The sequence below is a fragment of the Leucopleurus acutus genome (genome assembly GCF_964270905.1).
Source record: "Leucopleurus acutus genome assembly, chromosome: 20".
Lineage (NCBI taxonomy): Eukaryota > Metazoa > Chordata > Mammalia > Artiodactyla > Delphinidae > Leucopleurus > Leucopleurus acutus.
In genome coordinates, this window is record NC_139162.1 from 1,346,401 (window position 1) to 1,368,349 (window position 21,949).

Below are 21,949 nucleotides of genomic sequence, written 5' to 3' on the forward strand. Positions count from 1 at the left end.
ATCCCCACCCGGGTCAGAGCCTTGCCCCCCGTCCCACGGAGCCTGAGCACCGCGGCTCCCCGGGGGCCTCAAAATGGGAGGCCTTGAGGTCTCTCCAGCCTTCTCAAAAAGCTTAAAAAACAAAAGGCCCCCTGGGTCCCTGGGCCTTAGCCTTCCCACCTGTGAAGTGGGTGGAGGGCCCCGCAGCCCCTGGCCCTTTGGTCTTGGGAGACCCTGCGGACTGAGAACAGGGATGGGTGGGGGCCCCTGGCTCTCCCCAGCCCAGCCTGGTCCTGGAGGATGGGCTGGAAGCAGGACCGGTGAGATAAGGTAAAGAAAACACCTCCTGTGCAGGTAGCTTATCAGGCTCCTATCAGCCTGGGCCTCCCGGCCCCTACCCTGTTTTTCCAGGAGCCAACGCCACCGCCACCGAGGGCCCTTCCTTCCGGTCAGCCTCCAGCTCACCGCCTCCCAGCTGGCCCGGCGGCCCACCCTGCTCCCTGTGTCCCCGGGCCCCACCCTCCTGTCCCTCGGAGCGCCGTCTCTCTGCTGCAGATGGGCAGGAGGGGTGGGCATGAGGGCAAGCGAGGGTCTGGGTGGAGGCCGGGTGGTCAAGGGGGTAAAGGGAGGGTGCCCCGCCCTGCCGCTGCCAGGACCTCGGCGCTGCCCCCAGCCTCGGGCCAGTCCCGTCCTACCCCCGCCCAAGGGGCAGCAGCGGGCACTGCGGTTGGCCAACACCATCGAGAATGTCCTGACACTGCACCACCCCGCAGGACCGGCCCTTTAGGGAATAAGAAGCTCCTTCCAGAGAACGTGGTGGGCCCTGAACGCCTGCGGATCCTTTATGAGCACCCTGGCTGCTCCGCCCACAAAGGAGGCTGAGCCCGGCGAGCGCTATGTCTTGCCTAAGGTGCCACGGCTCAAACTGGCACACTGGGCCCCAGGGCCCCTGAGGATGACCAGCACGAGGGAACTGCTAAAGCCCCTCTCGTAAGCCGTGCGCGCTCACTGTAGCGTGTGGAACCAGCAGACACCTGCTCTCAGGGCACTGATGACTTAGTCCTCAAATCACCACATGCCCTAAGGGGTGGTTATTCCCCGCCTTCACAGACGAGGAGACCGAGGGTCAGAGGGGACCTGGCCACACAGTGCGATGGGGTGACTGAGTTCAAGCCCAGGCCCCTGACCCCTGTCCAGTGCTCTGTCCTTCCTGCCCCTTCAGGGGGAGATAAGGAGGAATAATGCTTGGGCAGGGGCCCGGGAACAGGAGGCTTGGAGGACAGACCGGGCCCAGGCTGGTCCCCACCCCAGACACAGCTCCCTCCTGCCCAGGAACACCCAGGGCTCCCCCACTGGGCCCTCGATCGAGCACTGTGCCGCCACCGCCAGGGTCTCAGCCTCGGGACCCGGCGCTGTCACCCGCCAAGGTCACTGCTCCTGCCCTCTGGGACCCAGCAAGGTCCCGGGCCTTCAGGGGCCGGGGCGGCAGAATTCTGGCTGAACTAGCCCGGGCCCAGGAACCAGGGAAGGTGGTGGGCGGCGGTGGGGCTGCACCAACATCAGCCCCAGATCTGGGTGTTCGTGGGAAGAGGCATGCACGGGCAAAGCAGCACGGGTATCTGCGTGCAATTTGCTTCCTTTAGAATCATTTCTCCCCTTTCTTGGAGAAATTCTGCCGACCGGAGCAGAAATAAAAAAATAAATGGCTTGCTATCTTCCACACGGCTGTGATGTCCGTCCCCACCACCCTACGCCTGTCCGCGCTGAGATGATTTTTCGGGGGTAAATTCCTAGAAGCTGAACTGCTGAGTCAAGGCAGGGGCATCTCAGTACCCTGAGGGGCTCGGGCAGCTCCAGCCTGAGCACCTGGACGTGTGTGAGCGCTCGCGGGGCTGGGGGTGGACGGCCTGGTGCCTGTTGCACCCAGCAGCTCCCAGCCCCACAGAGACCACGGGTGGACCTGGGACAGCCGGGTGGATGCCAGGGCCATCTGCCCGAGGCACGGGGGCTGGGGCGTGCTGTGGGGGGATGGGGCCAAGGAGGGGCGGCCACAGAGGCTCCGCCTGCAGGGGGAGGGGGTGGCCAAGGAGGCAGGACCCCTCCCCCCCAACACACAATAAGCCCCCGATAGCATCGCTCATTTCAGGCCCCGCTCGGCCCTTTCGGGCAGGATATGACCAGCCCTCAAGCCGATGGCGGCCCCTTTGTCCCATCTCCAGGGACCGATCTTATCGGCTGCATCCACCGCCGCCGTAATGGAAACATGCGGTGAGGAAATAAGAAGTTACGCGCAGAGATAGAGGCCTAATAACAAATAAATAAATAAATGAGGAGCCCAGCGCCGCACGGGGTGGGGGCTCAGGGGACAGCATCAGATCAGGGGCCGGGCCGGGCGGCTCCCGTCCTGGGTCTGGGAGACACTCTCAGCTCGCCCAGCCTCGGTCTCCTCACCTGTCAGGTGGGCCCGGCAGAGCCGCCCGCGCCCTGAGCTTTGGGGAGATCCCGTGACAGACGGAGCCCAGAACCCCGGCGGTGGGCCCCGGACCCCGATACGCCCCAGCTGGGGCTGTGGGACCCCGCGCGTGCTTGGAGGGGGCCGCCGCAACGCACACGCTGCCACCCCCCGTCCCCCCGCTGCCCTGCCCATCCGGTTCCTCCAGACAGCCTGAATGTCCTGTCCCCGTCCCACAGGAGAGCAGCCCGAGCCCAGAGAGGGCGCCGCGGCCCCGAGGACCCCAGAGGGAGAGGTGACAGCTAGAAGCCAGGTCTGCCCCGGCACCAGTGGCGAGGGCCCTGCCAGCCCGGAGTAGCGGGACGGTAACAGTGCTGGGGACGGTACCAGGGGCAAGGGTGACCGTACTGGCCCCAGTAACCGTGACCGCACAAGCCCTGGGGACAGCGCCAGCAGCAGTGCCCGCCCTGGTCCTGGGAAGAGAACCCGCCCGCACTGGCAACGGCACCGACAAAGGCGACAGAACAGAGTGGCCGTGACCGCCTGCCGTGAAGGCCAGCCTGTCATCCCAGGTCCCCCCACGTGTGCGTCCGTGGGCTTTCCACCAGGGAGGCAACGGTAGGGAGGGGAGCTGATGGGTCCCAGGCCGCACGGCCGGGCCACGGTGAGTCTGAGCTTGGGCCCAGGAGGACGACTGGGAAGGAAACTTCCAGAAGGGGCGGCCATCTCCAGAGGCTCCCAGGTGGGGCTGGGCAGACCTGCACCCCCTGATGTCTGGGAGGCCCTGGTGGGGCAAAGGCGGACGCTCAGACGCCCAGCCTGGGGGGGCGGCCCGGGCAGGAAGCCGGTGGAGGGCGGAGGAGGAAGCGGCTCGATTAGCGCCCACGGCCGCAGATAGCCACTCCCGGAAGGCGGTGAGGTCAGCGGGCAGCGCGGGGCAGGAGGCCAGGCATCGGCCCCCAGCCGCCGCCAGGACAGTGGGGACCCGGGAGAACCCCGTGGGGCGGGGCTGGGGGCCGGGACTGTGGGCTCCGGCCCTGCTCAGTTGCCCCGAACCTCTCTGGGCCTCAATGCCCACATGTGAAATGCGGTGAGCACAGCACCGGCTGCCACGTTTCCGTCTCACCCTTTTCACAGGTCCCAGGTCCACCCTTGAGCCCCTACAGTCCACTCACCATGCAGCAACCAGCCCTCCCGCTGCCCCCAGGTCACCCCCATGGTCTCACCACTGGGCCTTTGCGCTGGCCATGCAGGCAGTTTTCCCAGGTGTCCGCAGGGCTGCCCCCCCACCCCCGCCACTGAGCTCTCGGTGCAAATCCCCGAGGGGGAGGGGCTCGCCACCCCCTGCACTTCTCAGTCACACTCCTTGCTTAGCCTCTGTGCCCCCGCTGACCATTCTCTGCTTGGGCCGCGCCTCCTGGAGGGCAGCGGCTGGCTGCATCCCCAGGGTCTATGGCAGGGACCAGCACACAGTAGGTGCTGAATAAATGAAACTGCAAGTGAGCGAGCAGAACGGGCTCCACGCAGGGGAGTCTGACAGGACGGCGGCTGAGTCTCGCTGAAGAGCGCCCGCTGACCACCTGCCCCTCCCATGGGTCCTGGCCCCCACCTGACCCCGACGCCCAGGCCTTCGTCAGGGGCAGCTGAAGTCAGAACTGGGCCAAAGGGCGGCTCCCCACTGGCCAGGCTGATGGTGCCGGGCGGTCAGCACCTCCAGGGTGAAGAACTGCTAACCGCAGCGAGGGGACTGCCCAGGGCTGAGGGGTCAGCAGCCCGACCACGGGGGAGGCCACGGCTTCAGCAGCCCCTCAGGGTACAGGGAGCGGAGGCCCCTCTGCTCAGGGCCTTTTTGGGGTGCCGTGTGTGGCCCGGTGCCTGGGCCCCTGGTGCCCACTGGGCAGCGCAGGACATGGCATCCGTGCAGGCCAGGCCAGCCGCGAAGGAGAGGCCGCGGGCTCTTGGTCCCCACCTCGGCCCCGGCCTGGGAGCTCTGCCCCACACGGCCCTGCTCGGAGAGGGGGGCAGCTCTGAGCTTTGGTGGTGGATGCTGGCCAGGGGTTTGGGCCCCTACCCTGGCCTGGGGACCGATGCTCCGGGGAGGGGCTGGAGAGGGTGTCATGGAAGAGCTCAGGGCCCAGGAGACAGCAGGCAGCCGAGGTATCCGTCGCTCACCCTCGGCCCACACTGGCCGAAGCCCGTAACCCCCGAACCCCACTTCCAGGACAACCACCTACAGACGGGATCCTCGCCTCTCTGAGCCCACCCCCTCCCTCCTCGCCCCTGCCGGGCCCACCCTGGCCTCAGGGCTCTCGCCCTGGCTGTGCCCTCGCCTGGCACACTGTCCCCAGGAGGCAGCTGGTTCCCCTTCGTTTTCTGGTCTTTGCCCACATGAGGCTCAGGACACCCTACTCAGAACTGCCCCCCCTTTATCCCGAGCCTCCCCTCCTCGGACACGGGGCATTTTCACTTCTCTATTATTTAGTCTCTGTCTCCCTGATGAGAACAACAGCTCTCTGGGGGCCTGGACTCTGCTGGCACCGAGCAGGCGCTTAAAACACAAGTGTTTATGGAGTGAATAAACGACCTCTTTCTCTTGCCCGCCCCTGGGCTGTACACCCCACACTCCTCTGTTTCTACGGCCCGTGCCACCACACAACACACCTGCCACTTCTGCCCGCAGTAGGTGCTCAGTAAACACCTGGGAAGGAAGGCCGACTGCGGGCACACACGGCCCCTCCCTAGGACCCCCCCCAGCTCCGGGAGTCTTGGTCTGCTCAGCTGTCGGGGTTGGGGGTCAGGATGCGCGGAGGGCCCCCTGCGGGTTTTCAAGGAACATGGCCCTCGGGGGACATCTGGGCTGGACCCCCTTCCCTGGGGTACCGAGAAGAGGTGGCTCCTGACACAGCTGCTGGGTCTGACCCCAGGCTGAACCCTGCCATCCACCATCGCCCCCTCCTGTGCCCCTCACCGCCCCCCCCCCGCCCGCTAATCTAAGATAAACAGGCCTATGGGGCCGCAATGCCAGGCCCAGTGATAACGCGAAATAGCTGAAATGATTTTTCCCACCCACACATGCTGAGCTGGCGGGAGGGGACGCGCGGCCAAGCCGTATCGGCCCATCTCCCCAGCTGTCCATCAGGACAGGCCGTCCTGCCTCAGCTGCCCGCCCACCGCCCGATAACAAACCTTGAGGTTTGCATAGAAACACCAGGCGGCGAGATTAGTCAACCGAGTGCAGCCCAGATAGCAGCCCATCGCCCTTGCTCACGCTCCCGGCGTGAGGATCCCCAGCCTCCAGCAGGCCCTCGGAACCCGGAACCCCGGCGCGGGGGGGCGTGGGGGGTGGAGCGGGCGCCAGTCCCCAGGCAGGAAATGGCACGGATGCATCCTCTGGCCCCTCCCACCAGCTGCCCGCCTCCCCGTGCGCCCGGAGGTACTCGCCACTAACCCACTCTCCGCAAGGCAGCTGACCAAACGTCCCACTTAACACCCCACGCCCCATTTTACAGCCAAGAAAACGGAGGCGTCTCCCTACGGTCCATGGCATTGAGCCCAAACTCTGAGCCATTTGTGCCCTGTCTCATCTCTCCCCAACCCCGTTCCAGCGTCTAATGGTCCAGCCACGCCCATGCCGTCCAAACCTCAGGGCCTTTGCGCGTGCCAGCTCCTTGCCCGAACACCCTTGGCCCACTCCAGTTTATCCTTGGGGGTGGGGGGGCCCACCTACGGTGCTGTCCTGGCCCGACCACCTGGCTGTCCCCTCTGCTGACGTGCAGTGAGTGGGGACATGGCCAGCCTTCCCATCTCTGCCTCTAGGGCCTAGGATGAAGCTGAGACAAAAGAAGGTGACACCTAGGGCTTCCCTGGTGGCGCACTGGTTAAGAATCCGCCGCAAAATGCAGGGGACATGGGTTCGAGCCCTGGTCCGGGAAGATCCCACATGCTGTGGAGCAACTAAGCCCGTGCACCACAACTACTGAGCCTGTGCTCTAGAGCCCGTGAGCCACAACTACTGAGACTGCGTGCTACAACTACTGAGCCCACATGCCTAGAGCCCGTGCTCCACAACAAGAGAAGCCACCGCAATGAGAAGCCCACACACGGCAACGAAGAGTAGCCCCCGCTCGCCGCAACTAGAGAAAGCCCGCGCATAGCAACGACGACCCAACACAGCCAAAAGTAAATAAAATTAAAAAAAAAAAAAAAAAAAGATGATACCTGATGTTCAGTCAGTTGAAATTTGTTCTGTAAAGAGTGGTCACCAGGAAAGAGTTCCAGGCCCTGAGACACTTACAGGTGAAGGGGACCCCAGTCCTGGGGCTCTGATCACACAGCCAGGTCACAGGACTGGCCACCCCCTTCTTTCCTGGACCTGTGGAGCCCAGGCCACTTGACTAGCCCTCAGAGCCAATGGGGAGCCCCTGTGGGCCCCCTGGGTTCATCACCTTGCTCCCCAGCTCCGCACGGCACCCCCAGTGGACAGCCCTGAACTCGGGATGTCTGAACCACGTTGCCTCCCAGACAAGCTGTCAGAGACCTGGATGGATGTGTGCTCGTTCTCACCTCCCCTGTGCGGGACACAGTGGGGTGGGGAGGGCAGAGGAGTGACACCTGCTTGGTCCACCCCAGGCAAGTCCCTGGGTGGAGGGGACCCCCCACGAGATCTGGCTGCAGAGGAGGCTCCCGGACCCCTGGGGCCCCAAACCCAGGCCTAGCGTCCATTCACTGCCCTCCCTCCGTTTTCTCATGACCTGGCCAGGAGCCTGAGGTCATGGTGACTGCCACTGGACAGAGGCTCCGACGGGGGTCATGAGGTAGGTGACAGGCTCAGGACCCCACAGTCGGAAGGGACCCTCAGGGCTCTCAGCCCTTGTGGGGGCTGCCTGTCTGCACGACCCTCTGCTTTTTCTGGATGTCAAGTGTGGAGACAGAGGGGGCAGCGGGTCACTGGGGGCCGCGCACCCTGATGGGCAGAGGGCACCGGGGACCACAGAGCTAAGGCAGTGGCAGCTACCCTCCCAGATGCGCCTTGGGGATTTCAGATTCTAGCTCTCAGCCATCTGCATATCAGAATTTTAAACAGCCAGCCCCTCGAGCGCACAAGGTCATTTCAAAGATAAAAATACCCAGCTCTCTGGGTCCCTGCTGCCCAACCCCTCTCCCTTCACACTCCAGCCAGCGGCTCAAGGGAAGATGAGGGCCGGGTAGGGCCGGGCAGGGCAGCCCCCTGCCCATGGCGGGCCATTCCCCACAGACCCTCAGCCGGGGGTGGGTCCCCCGCTCTGCTCTCATCCACTTTCCCTGAGGCAACCCGAGGGGACCCCCATCTCCCTCGGGACCAACCCCCCCGCCCACCTGGCACCCTGCTCAGTCCCCCGGGAGCCTGGTGTGGGCTGTGCTTCTGCCCGGCACTCTCCACACCCACGTCCACGCGGACCTCGTGCCCTCAGGCCCCTCAGGGTCACCTTTCCATCTAGGACCCCTGCCTTCCCACCCAGTCCACGGTTGGCTCGCCGGTGGCGTTTGGGCTCCATGAGGACGCAGGACGCCCCGGCCTCTCCCGAGGCAGCAGGCGTTCACCCTGCATCGTGCAGCGTGGCCTCTGCTCCAGCCCCACCCACCCACATAGCGGCTGCTGCCCAAACTGCTCAGAGGAGGGAGGTGACATCTCCGAGGCCAAGCGGTCTCTGACCCAGCCTGGATCCCGGGTTCCTGACCGTCAGTGGGCACCCCTGGGCCAAGGTGCCCATCACCAGTAGGGGCATGAGAGGCGGACCCTCCCTTCCCCGCTCCATGGCCACGTGCTCAGCTGGCCAAGGGGTTGCGGTGCCTTCCTGCTCGACAGCGGAATTCTGGTCTCAGAGAGCAGCTTCTCCCTGGAACCTGCCTACACGTCCCCTCTCCTACCCACAGGCACCCGGGCCACCGGGGCAAGATGACGGGACTGAGTGGGGAGCTGCTCTGCCCTGCGTCCCATTTGTACAGATGAGGAAACTGAGGCCCAGAGAGGTCGAGTAACCAGCCCACAGTTGCTCAGCAAAGCTGGACCCCAGCCCAGGCAGGCAGGCAGGCAGGCTGGCTCCGGCCTCTCAGCACTGCTGGGGTGGGGGTGGTTCCCACTTGAAGTCACACTTGAGAACTGGCCGCCGGCAGCTCGTGACCTGATGATGGTCACAACGTCCAAAAGTGACCACGACACTGACCACATCCCAGCCTGGGTCGGGAGCTCTGGGGTCGCCGGGTCACGGGTGGGAGGAGGGAGCTAGCGTGGGGACAGTAACAAGGCCCGGAGAGAACAGGCCCCTTGCACACCCGCACTCTCGTGTTTACAAAGCCCTCAAGGGTCCAGGACCTCGCTGTGTCTGCAGCGCGTGTCGAGAGCCCCCTGGGAGGACAGGAGCTGGGAGGCCTCCCTCCTGCCTGGTGCCGTGTGGTATCTCCTGGGGGTCTTTGTGGCCACCTGCTCGGGGCCTTGACTGCTGTAGGCAGGGCAGCTGCGCTGCACCCACCATGCAGCTGGAGAGAGGCACTGAGACCCAGCCTCTCTGCCGGGCTGATGTCACCTGCTCCTGGGACCCTGTAGTGTCAGCACCCTCCCCGGGCGATGGGTCTCACCCACAAGCCAAGTCTTGGCCAGCAGACAGTGGCCAGAAAGGCGAGATGGGGGCGACCACCTGCAGGGGCGGCACGAGGTGTGTGCGAGCCCTGGCCTCCAGGGCCTCCCCTCACGCAGCTCACATGGGAAACCGAGGCATGGGGCCCAGTCACTCCTCAAAGCCAGACGGCACAGGGTGCCCTGTGGTCCAGACCAGCCCGCCATCCCAGAGGGAAAGGTGGGGGTGCCCCCAGGCACAGGTCGGGTCCCCAGGGCTGCACTTTTCCCCATGGGGGACGGGGCAGGAGGGGCAAGTGCAGATCAAAAGACAAACTCAGAGGGTGGCGGGGTGGGGGGGGGGGAGACACGAAGGGGCGGGGCCCAGAGGGACAGCGGAGGGAAAGGGGCCGGGGAAGCCCGCAGGGCGCCAGGACCTGCAGCGAAGGCCCCGCTGGACACCCCTGTCCCCCGGCCGGTTCCCGGGCTGGGCACTGCCCTTGGGGACGGCGACCCAGGCAAGCCTGCCACCCTATCGCCAGCACGGCGGCCCCTGTGAGATAAGAGCCCACGGGGCCTCTCTGGCTTCCCGGCCGGGTGATAAGTGTGGCCTGTTTGGGGTCTGATAGGGGGCGGCCACCACGGCGGTTGGCCGGAGGCTGCTTATCGGGCCATCGCTGCCCACTGCACAGAAATTCCTATCTGTGGGGGCCGATAGGGAGCCCCCCAGCCCCCGAGGACGCAAATAGCGCAGGAAGCTCCTGGGTGCACCCACCCAAGCCACGGCCCCCGCGGCCGCTCCGGGGCCAGGTTCCAATCTCCAGGGGCCTCTGCCTTCCCATCTGTAAAACGGGGACGGTGATACTAAGTCCACAGGGTGGGCGGGGACCGACCGGAGGACAGCTGAGGCTGCATCTACACACTTGCTGCCAGGCGGCGGGTCTGCATCCTGGCTGTGCCCCTCGCGGGTGGTGGCGCGGACAGACCCTTTAGTTGCTCTGTGCCTGGATCTCTCCGTAAAGGGGAGGGTCGCCTCACCCCTGCCTCGAGGGGCTGGTGTGAGGACCGCCTCGCACATGCCTCCCCACGGTCACCCTGTCCGGCAGCTGCTCTCTCAGCCCCCCGCCTGCCCAGCGGCCGATCAGGGCCCACAGGCACCAGGCGGTCCCTGGAATGTGCGCGCCACAGGCCGAGGCAGCGCTGAGCCAGCGTCTCTGGGTGCTTCGTCGTTACCCTGTCCTAGAGCTGGGGAAACGGAGGCAGCAGAGCAGTCTGACCACGGGCACCAGCCCCACAGCACTGTCCCCTTGTGCGGAATGGCCCAGCCCCGGCAGGTGGGTACCTGGCTCAGCTGCGCCCGACCGGGCTGTGAGGGGCTCATACACACACAACCTGTCCCTGGCCAGGTGCTCCTTGTGAGGAGAGGACGTCCCTGCCAGGGCCCTTGGGGCCCCTCCCCTGCCTGTCACTGAGTCACTGAAGTGGGGTGGGGGGCGGCCGAGTCCATCCGGAGGGCAGCGGTGTCCCTGTGCTAAGCCCCATTCCCGTCCTGGGGTAGCAGAGGGGACCCCCAGCCTGTCTGACCCAGGATGCTTCACTCCCAGGCAGCACCATGGCCCATGCAGGTGGGAGACGCTGGCAGTAGACTGTTTCCCAGTGGTCTGGGGTCACCATCTAGGCTGGGACCACCAGGCCCATCCCTCCCTCTCTGGGCCTCAGACACCTCCCTACTGTAGGAAGAGGTGTGTTAAATCAGCAGGGGGACCAGAAGGCACACGTGCCACCTCATCTCCTTGGTGCCACGCAGACATCACTAATCGATCCCAGCACTCTTTCCTTGACACCTTGGGATCCTGATGAAGGGCCCACATGGCCACTCAAATTGAACCTGGCAGGAGACCATCTCTGACACCCCTGGGAGACCGTGGGGGTCCTCTCTGCCCTGGTGTGGTCTCCCTGACCCCCCGGCAAGATGAGGCCCTTGCCACGTGCCTCCTTTCCACTGGCCACTGACTGCATTTGTGTCATCACAGCTCTCTGAGGACCCTGTTTGCTCAGAGCTGTACCTCGGGGACACAGCAGGTGCTCGATGTGTGCTTGCTACGTGCACGTGCGCCTGGCCTGAGTGCGCAACCTCCATTCTCTCCCTCTGTTCCCGAGGACCACGCCCTCCCTCCTTCACCCAGCAGCTCCCAGGACCCCTCCGAACTGCCCCGGTTCCCCTCAGCCGCGTCACTTGTACTTAGGAAGCATGACAACAGCCGACACGCCCAGCCTGCCCTATACTCATACATTGGTGGAAGCGGGGAGCCGCAGGCACACATCTGGTGGGCCCTCCGAGGTCAGAATTCCAGCTACAAGCGGGGGTGGGGCAGTGCTGGGAGCACGAAACCGCCTTCAAAGACACTCCTGATCCAGGACCCGGTGGCTTGGAACGGCCTCCGGCCCCCCGCCACGCGCTGCAGCCACCCCAGGGGTGGGTCCTCTCCACCCACACAGGCTTGAGCCCCTAGCTGGGCTGGGAAGGCGCAGGGACTCGGGCCGCTCCAGACTCGCATTCCCACCTCCAGGGAGGCCTCAGAGGCTTATCTGCTGCTAGGGGCCTGGGATTTAGCCCTGAGCACCGGCACAGCTTGGCGCCCACCTCCAGGGAAGCCGCTGGCCCGCAGGCTGGCTGGACTTTGCAACAGGACAGACCTGGGCCTGCTGCTTCACCACCAATCTCCTTGGCCAGTGGGCCAGGCCTGTCGCACCCGTGCTGTCAGGGTGGCCAGCTCCCAGGACCCCCAGAAGGCTGGGCCCCAGGGCTGCCCTGGAGAGACAAGACCGCCAGACCCCGGACACAGGCGCGCTTACCTGGCCCACTCCAGGGGCTGCTGGCCTCTTCCTCCTCCAGCCTCGTCTCTGGCTCCGGACCCTCCGTCTCCTCAGAGCCTCCTGGGGACGTGGGGGCGGGTGGTAGCGGTGGGGGTGGAGGAGTAGCATCTGCAGGAAGGAAAACACCAGAAGGTTCAGAGCCTCGGGGCACCGAGTTGCCCGCCCACCCCAGCCTGGGGCCGGGAGGGATACTGAGGCCCAGGTGGGTGAGCACGTGGCACAGTTCCGGCCACCACCCTCCCCCCACCAGCTTGCTCTCAGGGGGCGCCGTCAGACATCTCAGTTTCTCCCCCTTCATTTTTGGCCTTGAAAAGCCCTCAGCCCCTTATTAACTGTGGCAGCGATAGCTGCCCGCCCGGCACTCCCAGGCCAGCCGGCACACGCGTGGCCCGGATCCCTGGTCTCCTCGGCCGGCAGCTGGGGGCTCCTCCGCCAGGCCCCGCACCCAATTCCAGCCCAAAGGGCATATTTGCCTTCCCTGCTGGGCCCGATAACCACCACGGCCCCCAATCGATGAGCGCCCGTAAAAGCCCCCCCTTGGTGACGTCACGTGCCCAGCAGATTATTAATACCCGCGATAAGGGCCGTGATTAACATCGAATAAATCAATCACACGGTATAAAAGTCCTATTATTTTTGGCTATAAATCAACGCGGCTGGCATCCGAGCTCCAGCCACTGCGCGGGAGCCGCACCGGGCCCGCCCGACAGGCAGACATTGCTCCTGCCGTCTTATCGCGCCCATCAGCACGTTATCACTGAGGCCTGTGCCAGGTGCAACCCCGGCTGTTTTTTTCCAGCTCCTCCCCAGTCCCGCCCCCGCCCCCGCCCCCACCCCGTGCAGCCCAGCTCCCAGATCAGATAAGAGGCCCGGCTCCCCGGGGCAAAGTCCACCAGTAACCAGCCGCTAGCCCTTTGGAGAGCGTGGCCCCCATTAGCACGCAGCACCCGATGACGGTGGTGGTGATGGGGGGCCCCTCGCCACTCCCTGGGCCCTCGGAGGGGCTGGCGCCCCGTTACAGATGCGGAAACCAAGGCTCAGAAAGGGCAGGAGCCCGGGCGGGGACAGGCCGGGGTGAACGCTGGCCGCAGCACCAAACACTGATGGTGACGGTGAAGGTAGAGACAGTAATAGCTGTGAACAGGAGCGCCAGAGCCCAGGCCCTGAGCCTCCACCCCGCCTGCTGCCCCGGGGCAGCTGCGGGTGACGGGAGCCCCTGCCTTGGTTTCAAGTCCTGCTAGCCTAGCCTCCTCCTCACTGCACAGCCCCAGTGACCCCAAGGGGCTGCCGCTGGGCAAAGGGACACAGGCCAGCAGGTCTCAGAGGATGGGGCTTACTGGGGGCTTGTGGTCAGCTGGGGGAGACTCTGACACATTCTGGGGATGGGGGTCCACAGTGAGGAGCCCCCCACCGTCTGTGTAGGATCTCCACCCCCCAGTCCCAGCCCTGCAGGGCTCTCCTCCTGTCCCCTCTCTGTGCCACCCCAGGGCCTTTGCACGTACAGGTGTGTGTAGCACAGGGAACTCTACCCGTCCTGCAGGTTTCTGCTCACTGCCACACCCACCCCATCTTGCCTTCATTCCTGGTCACACCACCCACTAAAACGGCCCCATTTATGGCTACGTCTCCCCCGTGGGACTATTGTCTGGGGGTAACTCAGCCTCTGTGCACAGGGCTTCGTGGTATGGAATGGGGATGTGAGTGAGATTGCTGTCCACGGCCGGCAGGGTGGAGGGGGGGCGAGGGGAGCGGGGCTCAGAGCAGGGGCCAGGGCAGAGCCCACCCCGCCAAGCCTCCCTCCGCTAACCCCCCAGCCTCAGCTCCCCCTTCTGGAAAACAGGGGTGAGGGCACTGACCTCCCCCAGGGCCTCCACCGCAGTGAGGCCCAGACTCTTGGGGGGGTCTTTGGGGGTCTCTGAGGGCACAGCTGGCCTGAGAGGATGGCCCGGCTTTGAGGCCCCTCCGGGGACCCAGACAGAGAGGGCCTCCTAATGTCAGGTTAATTCAGCCTGGGTGTGTGTGTGGGAGTCTCTCCTTCCGAGTCCTGTTCTCAGCTTCAGAAAAATGCCCCAAAACCCTGGGGAAACTGCCAGGAGGGCCCCAGGAGAGGTTCCAGGTGTCCAGGGTGGGGTAGGGTGGGGAGCAGACAGAGGGGACGGGAGAACCAACCTGAATCCAGACTTAGGGTTGCATCCCGCTCAGGTGCTTACAGGCTGTGCGACCCTGGGCAAGTCACTTAACCTCTCTGGGCCTCATTCGCCCGTCTGTAAAATGGGGTGATTTGCCTTAACAGGAGAACCTGCTCGGTACTGAGCCCCACGTGCGCTGAGGCACGCAACCCCATTTCATCGAGGGTACACGGAGGCCGGGAAGGGGTGTGGCTTTCCCCAGGTCACTCAGTGCCCATATGACCCCCTGCCTCACCCTGGACTAGACCTTCTCCACCGGGGCCTTGCTCTGCCCATCTCTGCCACTAGGGCTGGGCTTTCCAGACCCTCTGCAGGTGTGTGCATCTCCTCTACCCGGACTAGCCCCTCCAAGCCCCAGTGGGCACGGGCAGCCCACAGACGCCGCTTGGTGCAACGCCCATTTCGCAGGTGTGAGAACTTGAGTCCTCAGTGGGAACTGGCTCCCGTGAAGTCGCAGCCAGGATGCGGACACGGGGAAGGGTGCCAGGATGCCAGGGCCCAGCCTGCCACGTCCACCGCCCGACTCACCTGGACTGGAAGGGCTCGGGGGCTCGGGCTCCAGGGCTGTGGCCTCTCGCTCCGGGAGGCTGGTGTCCGCGGCCTGGGCCTCTTCTCTGGCCTCCATGTCTCTGAGGGAACCTGCAGACACAGCCCCAGGGGAGTCGTGAGGCGCTGCCCCCGAAAGCCAGCGTCCTGACCCCCCCGGCACAGGCACAGCCCCGGGGCCGGGCGCAGTGGGGTCCGAGCAGGGTATCGGCCCCCCAGGCGGTCAGAGGCCTCGAGGGAGCAGCCGTCAGCACGGGGGCTCTCCCCCAGGTCCCCCATGAGTAGATGTGCGAACCCCACCCACGTACCCACCCCAAGCCCTGCACCAACGCCTGGGGGCCACCCGGCCTCCTGCTCACCTCGCCTGCCCCGCAGCCTCTGCCGACCCCACGGGCCGCTCTTGCCGGGCCGCTGGCCTCGGGCAGCCCGACCCCTCCCCTCTCCTCTGCTCCACGCGTGAGCGCAGCGCTGCGCTGGCGTCTTCTGGGCGGGGCCTCTGGGGACTGCCGAAATGCAGGCGCACACTCTGCGGGGTCCCAGGGTCCCGGCGCACATCCACAACCCCCGCAGGTAAACATCTCCCGGGGCTCTGCACACCTGCCCCCTGGGCCTGGGACCCCTCCTCCAGGAAGCTGCCACACTCAGGTTCTGAGGTCTGAGGTTCTGAGGGAACGTGCAGAGGGCGGGCCCCGGCGCCTGGCACACAGGAAGAGCTCGTCAGCCTGATTAAGGGGGTAAATGGCTGATGGGACACAGGTGGGTGCGCAGCGTCTGCAGTCCAGCCTCCGCGGCCCACTCATCCTCCCTCAGGCCTCACGCGGGGGGTGCCCCATGGAGCCCTCCGTACAGGTGGGAAGGCAGACTGAGTCCCCAGACCACCTAGGAGGGTGGCGAAGCCAGACCCACAGCGTGTCCCGGAGTGCAGGCCAGGGTGGCAACCTGTGCCCCCGAGGTCAGAGGAGCAGTGCCAGCGCTGTGGGCGGAGAGAACGGCGGAGAACAGCTGTCCCGCTTCACACCGCTCTGCGAATCCCGCACAGGCCCCTCCACCCCGTCTCAGCTGGGCCCTGGGGCCCGAGACAGGTGCCCGGGCAGCGCTGCCCCCTCCCCACCACCTTCCCCAGCTCCTCCTGTGCAGACACCTGTCCGGCTGCACCCTCTGGATTCTAGCTCTGGCCCCACAGACCCACGGGCCCCGGGCTCCCCGGGACCCCTCAGAGCTGTACTGATAGCAGGAGCGCAGGCGCTCACCTCCCGTCACTTCCCGTGGCCGAGGCCGGGCTCAGACCACACAGAACCAGCCCTGGGCTAAGCCTCACGGTCTCTCATCAACGCGCCCGCACGGTGGGCTCTGCGGCGGGCTGGGCACACCCGACTCGTGCCTCTGGGACAGGTGAGAGGCCTGACCCCCGTGACCTCCCCTGGCAGACGCCGGGGCAGGAAGGCAGAGGCTCCCTGGGCCGTGGGACTGGCCCCCAGCCCGCACTGCCGGTTGCCCTGGCGGACAGCTCGCAGGCCTGCTTGCCTAACTCCTTCTAGAAGCCCAGGTGCTTCTGCGGCTCATTCAGAGCTGGAGATGGTGCCCCAGAGCTGTGGTCCCTCCTGCCGACGCCGGGACTTCAGGGCCTCAGCGGCCGGCTCTGGAGAATGGGTGTGAAGCCTCTGCTTTCGGGGACTGCAGCGACCAGAGCCCTGCACCCGGGCAATGCCGGGCACACGCCTCTCCCGCCCAGGTGGGCCTCAGCCACCCAGGGAGGCCCTGAGCTCCTGGCGGCTCCATTTGTGGGAGAACAAAGGCACCCGCTCCGCACAAAGCGTGACAGGAGCGTGAAGAAAGAGGCTGCGGCTGCAGCAATTTACCCTAATGCGCTAATTCATTCCAGCACAATTAACACGCTGATAACACAGCAGACAGTCATCAACCAGCGAACGGCTCCAGGCCCACAGCGGGATGCGACACTGCGACTCCTGCCCCAGCCCTGCCCCACATCTGCCTCGGAGCCACTGCTGGAGCCCCCCGACACCCCCGGGCCACCTGTGCACCTGGATCCCCACTCCACCTGGGAGGAAGCTTTCTCCACTGGCTGGGGTGAGACGCAGCTGCTTCCCAGGGTGCCCTGGGCTAGGAAGGACCCTGCTCGACCCCTGTGGGGCCCTGTATGGTCAGACACCCCAACTACGGAGCCAGGCCAACCCATGGCCAGGCAGGCGGTGTCCTTGTTGTGTGACTACAGGCAAGTCACTCCACCTTCCTGTGGTCGGAAAGCAGAACGGCTCTGGCCCCGCAGGACGAAACTCGGTTTCACCTGTGTGGAGCCGCGGTCAGCGCCTGGCACGTAGTAAGTGCGCAGGAGACACCACCCGTCACCGGCATCAGCTGCTACCACCCAGCACCCAGCAGGGCACTGCTATTATTAAGCGCCGCCTGTATGGGAGCCCTGTGCTCAGCCTTCTACAAATGTCTTCTCTGAAGCCCCCTGCCCACCTCGCAGCCCGGGGGTGGAGGGCCAGCAGGAGGGAGGGGCCCGCAAGAGGCAGGCCCTGACGCCAGGCACGATGGGCGAGTGCCTGGGAGCCTTCCGACACCCCAGAGGTGAGGCCGAGTCATGCCCGCTTCGCGGATTAGTCAACGGAGGCCCGGCCACGTGGACTGACCTGCCTGTGGCCCTTGGCAGGAGCCCAACTCCCCACACACACCACCCACGTGGACGCTGCTGAGGCCATGGCCCTCCTCTGCTGCAGGTGTGGCCCCATGCCTCCCCCCGCCCGCTGATGACCTGGGGTGAGGGTGACGCTGGCCCCATTGCCCGGCGCGAGGAGAGGCCTGGGCCCAAGGCCGAGCACCTGTCTGGGGGCGTCCACGGGTGGTGACGGTGGTCCCCAGCACCGGGTCCGGCCCCCGCTGCCCGAAGCCCCTCAGTTATCACGGCGAGCAGACGCCCCGCCAGCCGATCCGTCTCCTGCTCATTAAGCCGGACGCCGAAATGGAAATGAAAACATAATAGCTATTTGATTGGGGGTGAGATATTTTGCATATTGGCTTGGCGCTGATAGCGGAATTTCATCAGCTCCCTTTTTTCATGCTTTAAAACTGAATTACGGAGACGGGCTCTGTGCAGCGGGATGACCCAACTCCCTTCCGAGGCCCAGGCTGCCGATGATTGATGGCCCTCCCGGCTGTGATGTGGAGGCAGCTGGGGGGCCTTTGGACGAGCGGTCCTTTGGATGACTGCCCCAAAGAAAGCCGGAGCTGGCACCTGAGGAAGGCAGAATCGCCCGAGGTGGCCCTGGGGTGCACCTGCCAGGTGGCGTGCAGCGCGGGGTGGCTCAGAGCACTGGACAGGGAATCTGGAGGCCCCGGCCGAACCCCCGCCGGCCCCTGCAGGCTGTGCCCGCCCCCCAGCCACCGGAAACATTAGGAGGAACAACCAGAGCAAAGCCCCACGAGCCTCCACCCGGACTCCGCGCTTGACCTCGGGCGTGGGGCTTTCCTGCGGCCCCGCTATGTGGCTGCCATTACACAGCCATTTATGCCACAGAGGAGGAAGGAGAGGTGGGGGCACCTGCCAGGCCCCCTTCTGTGTCAGGGCCGGAGCATGAACGCAGGCCCGATGGCCTGGGGGTGGGGTGGACGCTGGTGGGCATGCGGCCCTGCTCGTCCCCCGACATCCCCACCTGCACAGCCTGGGGTGCGGTGGACCTGAGCGCCCACGGCCTCCTTCTCAACTGCCGTTCACTCCTGCGCTCTTCATTCACTCATGAAACCTCCCCCGAGTCCATCTCCCTGCACAAGGTCCTGGGGATCCTGCAGCAGCCAACACGTACCCCCCAGGAAAGAAACGTGAAAAATCCAAGTGTGGTCATTGCCACCAAGGAGAGGTGGAGTGACAGTCAGGGAAGGCTTCCTGGAGGAGGCGACGAGTGAGTGGAGATCTGGGATGGGACAGGAGGCTGCCTGCGGGCGGGGCTGGGGGAGAGCACTCCAGGCAGAAGGAAGAGCGGGACGCTGAGGCCTGTGGCCTTGTGCAGGCCACGCCTCCCCGAGCCCAGCTTCCTCACGGAAAGCTGTGGGTTATAGCAGCCTCGTGTCATGGGCTGGGCTCAGGGCTCAGCAATGTGGTGCCCGTGGGTGCCGAGCACAGACCTGGGGTTATTATTACAACTGTTGTTATTGTTTCAACTCTCCAGGGAGGTGCCACACCTGCCCCTCTGGCGGTGCGATGGGGGGCGGGGCATGGACAGGGGCGTGGGGACCAAGGGGCACGGCTGGAGGGAGGGGAATGAGGGTCTGGGGCCTGAGGAGGGCAGTGTGGGTGGAAGAGAAAGACCTCCCCCTAGGCTGGAGGATGGCCCGGCCTCCTGTCCCACTGGCCCTGGTCAGCCGGTGGGCGGGAGGGGGCATGGCGCTGCCAGGGAGAGACCCTGGCCTCTGGGCGGCACACAGCAGCCAGATAAGGGCCCGATAACAGAGAGAAAATAGCAACAGATTCAGACTTTCCCACCACCGGGCAGTGGGGCAGCTCGGGCCACGGCAGGGACAGGAGGCGGTGGGGACAGCCCCGTTCTCCCCGAGGGCGGCTGCGCTGTGTCCCAGGGGCTTGGGCCCCTCCAGCCAGGACGGGCTCTGGTCCAGCTGGGGCTGGGGGACGAGGAGACAGAGGCCCCGAGCACAGAGGCGGCCCCAGCCCCTCGGGACCATGTGACTTGCTCTCTGCCCCCAGTTCTAACGAGGAGCTGGGCTGATTTCCAGGCTGAGCTGGACGGAGAGAAGCGGGCGAGAAGGGGAGCCCCCAGCAGGGACGGGGCGGCAGGCGGAGCCCAGCGAACGGGGCTCTGGTGAAGGGCAGGGGTGGCCCACGCCTCAGAGCCCAGGGCTGCCAGGAAAGGGGCAAAGGGGGGAGGCGGGCAGACAGGGGCAGGTCCTCGGCCCCAGGGAAGGTCATCAGGGCCTAGAAAGGGTCCCATTTAAGCAGAACTTCTTAAAACTTTTGCCAGCACTTAGGAGGAAGGTGGGTCCCGGCCCACGGTCCCTGAGAAGCTCGCACAGCACAGGGGTGCAGGCATCGCGGGGGGAGGCTGACGATCTGGGAGGCCCCCTGGGCGCCTGTGGGTCCTCTTGTGCCCACCCTCCCGCTAGGGTACCAAGGCCCAGCACGGATGCTGGACACCCTCGGAGGGTCCACCTCATGTCCACCCCCCAAACGTGGCTAGAAGCTGCCCACTGCTCTCCGGGCCGCTCTGGCGGGAGGTCCAGGCCCATTAGCACAGGGCCGTCCTGGCTCCCAGGTCCTCCCCGCTCCCTCCACCCTCACTCCCTGGATGGCAGCCAAACTGCTTCCGCTGTCCACGCCCCTCCAGGCCTGGGTCCTTAGCCCACGCTGTCCCTCTGCCAGGACAGCTCCCCCTGCCTGGTTGAGGCCTCCTCCTACCTCCGTGAAATCTCCCCCACACTCGGGTCATCCCTGGAGCCCTACGTTTGTTCACATTGTCCCCTGGGGTGTTGCTCTGATGCTTTGCTGCCCTCCCCCAGTGCCCAGCGGAGGACGGAGGGAGACCCCGCCCCGCAGCCCACGCCATGGAAGGTGCTGCCGGCGTTGCCCCTAGCGGGCTGCACCCACGGCAGCAGGGACGAGATGCGGGCCCCCCCGCGGAGCATAGAGGGGCCTCTCTTCCTCGGGAAGCTCAGGCTGGGAGGGGCCCACAGGCCTCCACTGTGACCCGCCAGCGGCCCTCATCAACCCAGGATCAGTTCCTGCTGACAGCCAGGGCGACCACAAAGAGGATGTTGGCGAGATAATGGCTTATTCGAGTGGGCAGGCTGCCCCGCGGAGGGGAGGGCGAGGGTCTGAACCTCCGTGTGCGCCGGGGGCCTGGGTCCAGATGCCCTCCCACGCTGGTCCTGCCCCCCGCCCCATACCCGGTGGCAGGCGTGGCCCTGGGACAGAGGAGACGGGAGGGCGCTGGGGGGACAGCCTGATTCCCCGCCGAGGGTGGGCTGGGTGGTGCGCGGGCGCACCCTGCAGCAGGGGGCTCACTCCTCCTTCCAGAGGAGCAGACCTGAGCCCGGACCCTTGGCCTCTCAGGCTTGGTCCCCGCCTTGGGTTGGCAGGCCCCCAACACGGCTGGGGCTGAGTGCCGTGGACTCACCCGCCTTTGCTGCCAGGCTGTGAGCTGGACCTGATGCGCGCAGCCTCCTAGCCCCACGTGCACCCAGGCCACGCCCGGGAGGTGCTGGTGGCACGCCGTCCTGAGTAAGCCAGGCCGAGGAGAGTGGCCAGCCGCTGGCACAACACACTCTGGGCCGTGGGAGGGCAAGGGGAGCCCTCGGCGTCGGGGAAGAGCTTGGGTGCTCAGAGCGGAGGCCAGCGGAGGCCCCATGCGCTCCGGGAACAGGGACCCCGTACTCCAAGGAACACGAGTGCTGCAACCTACTTCAGCTTTGAACGCATTAAAATATCGCAGGGAGATATCAGTTGCATACAATAAAATCCATCCTTTCAAGTGTCATTCACCTTTTGGAGGCATGTTCACTGAAAGATGAGCAGGACAGTCCTAGGTAACCCAGACAAAACCCAGGGCCCCCTGTAGCCCAGGCTCAACAAAGAGACACTTCAGCAGCCCAAATCCCCACCCACTTCTCTCCAAAGCTTTGCAGGGGTCAGTCAGGATCTGAGACTGCCTTTCCCAGTCACTTCTCCACACCCCCGGCTGACGCAGCGCCGGGCACCCCCGCTTGGCTGTGCACTGTCCTGGCTTCCCTGTCCCTCCCCCAGACCCCTACTGTTCGCACCTGTGCTCTCACTTCCTCACAGGAGGTCTGGCAACTGGGCTGCAAGGGTGTGGAGTGCACCTTGGTTCTCCGTCTCTGAAGCCCTGACCGTGGGCCGCGGCCACCCCGACCCACGCCGGTGTCCGCCCTCCCCTGGCTCTGGTGAGGCCGTCCTGGCCTGAACTGTCCCGGCTCAGAACCGCCCGCCTTCTCGCTGCACGCTTACTCCATCACTGCCTTCTCCGTCTCTGTACCTGGAGACTGGGGCATCCCCAGCTCTGGTGCACAGTAGGTGCACCGGGAACTCTGGTGACTGCGGGACAGGTGGGGGAGGGGCACAGGTGGGCTCAGAGCCGGGCATGGCTGGGGGCCACCCGGGTCCACAGTGGTGGCGGTGGGGCCAGAGGGGAGCCTGGGGGCTGAGCCTGCTTGTTGGGGGGTGGTGTGACCAGGGACTCAGCCCCGGGGACCCTCAGCGGGCCCCCTGCCCCCACTGGCGGAAGATAAGCTGGCTGGCCCGGCCTGGGGCTCTGAGGCCTGGGTGAG

The 21,949-nt window shown here is 65.6% G+C and overlaps 1 protein-coding gene across 1 annotated transcript in view; it reads right to left on the minus strand.

The window, feature by feature from the left end:
- The window catches only part of ZFPM1 (zinc finger protein, FOG family member 1), a 69,239-nt gene that overhangs the window by 28,482 nt on the left and 18,808 nt on the right, over positions 1-21,949 (minus strand). Inside the window, exons 2-3 of the mRNA XM_082862585.1 lie at positions 14,618-14,728; positions 11,880-12,008 (exon numbers count right to left, since the gene is read on the minus strand). Coding sequence (XP_082718711.1) covers positions 11,880-12,008; positions 14,618-14,728 — 240 coding nt within the window. The remainder of the gene's footprint in view (positions 1-11,879; positions 12,009-14,617; positions 14,729-21,949) is intronic.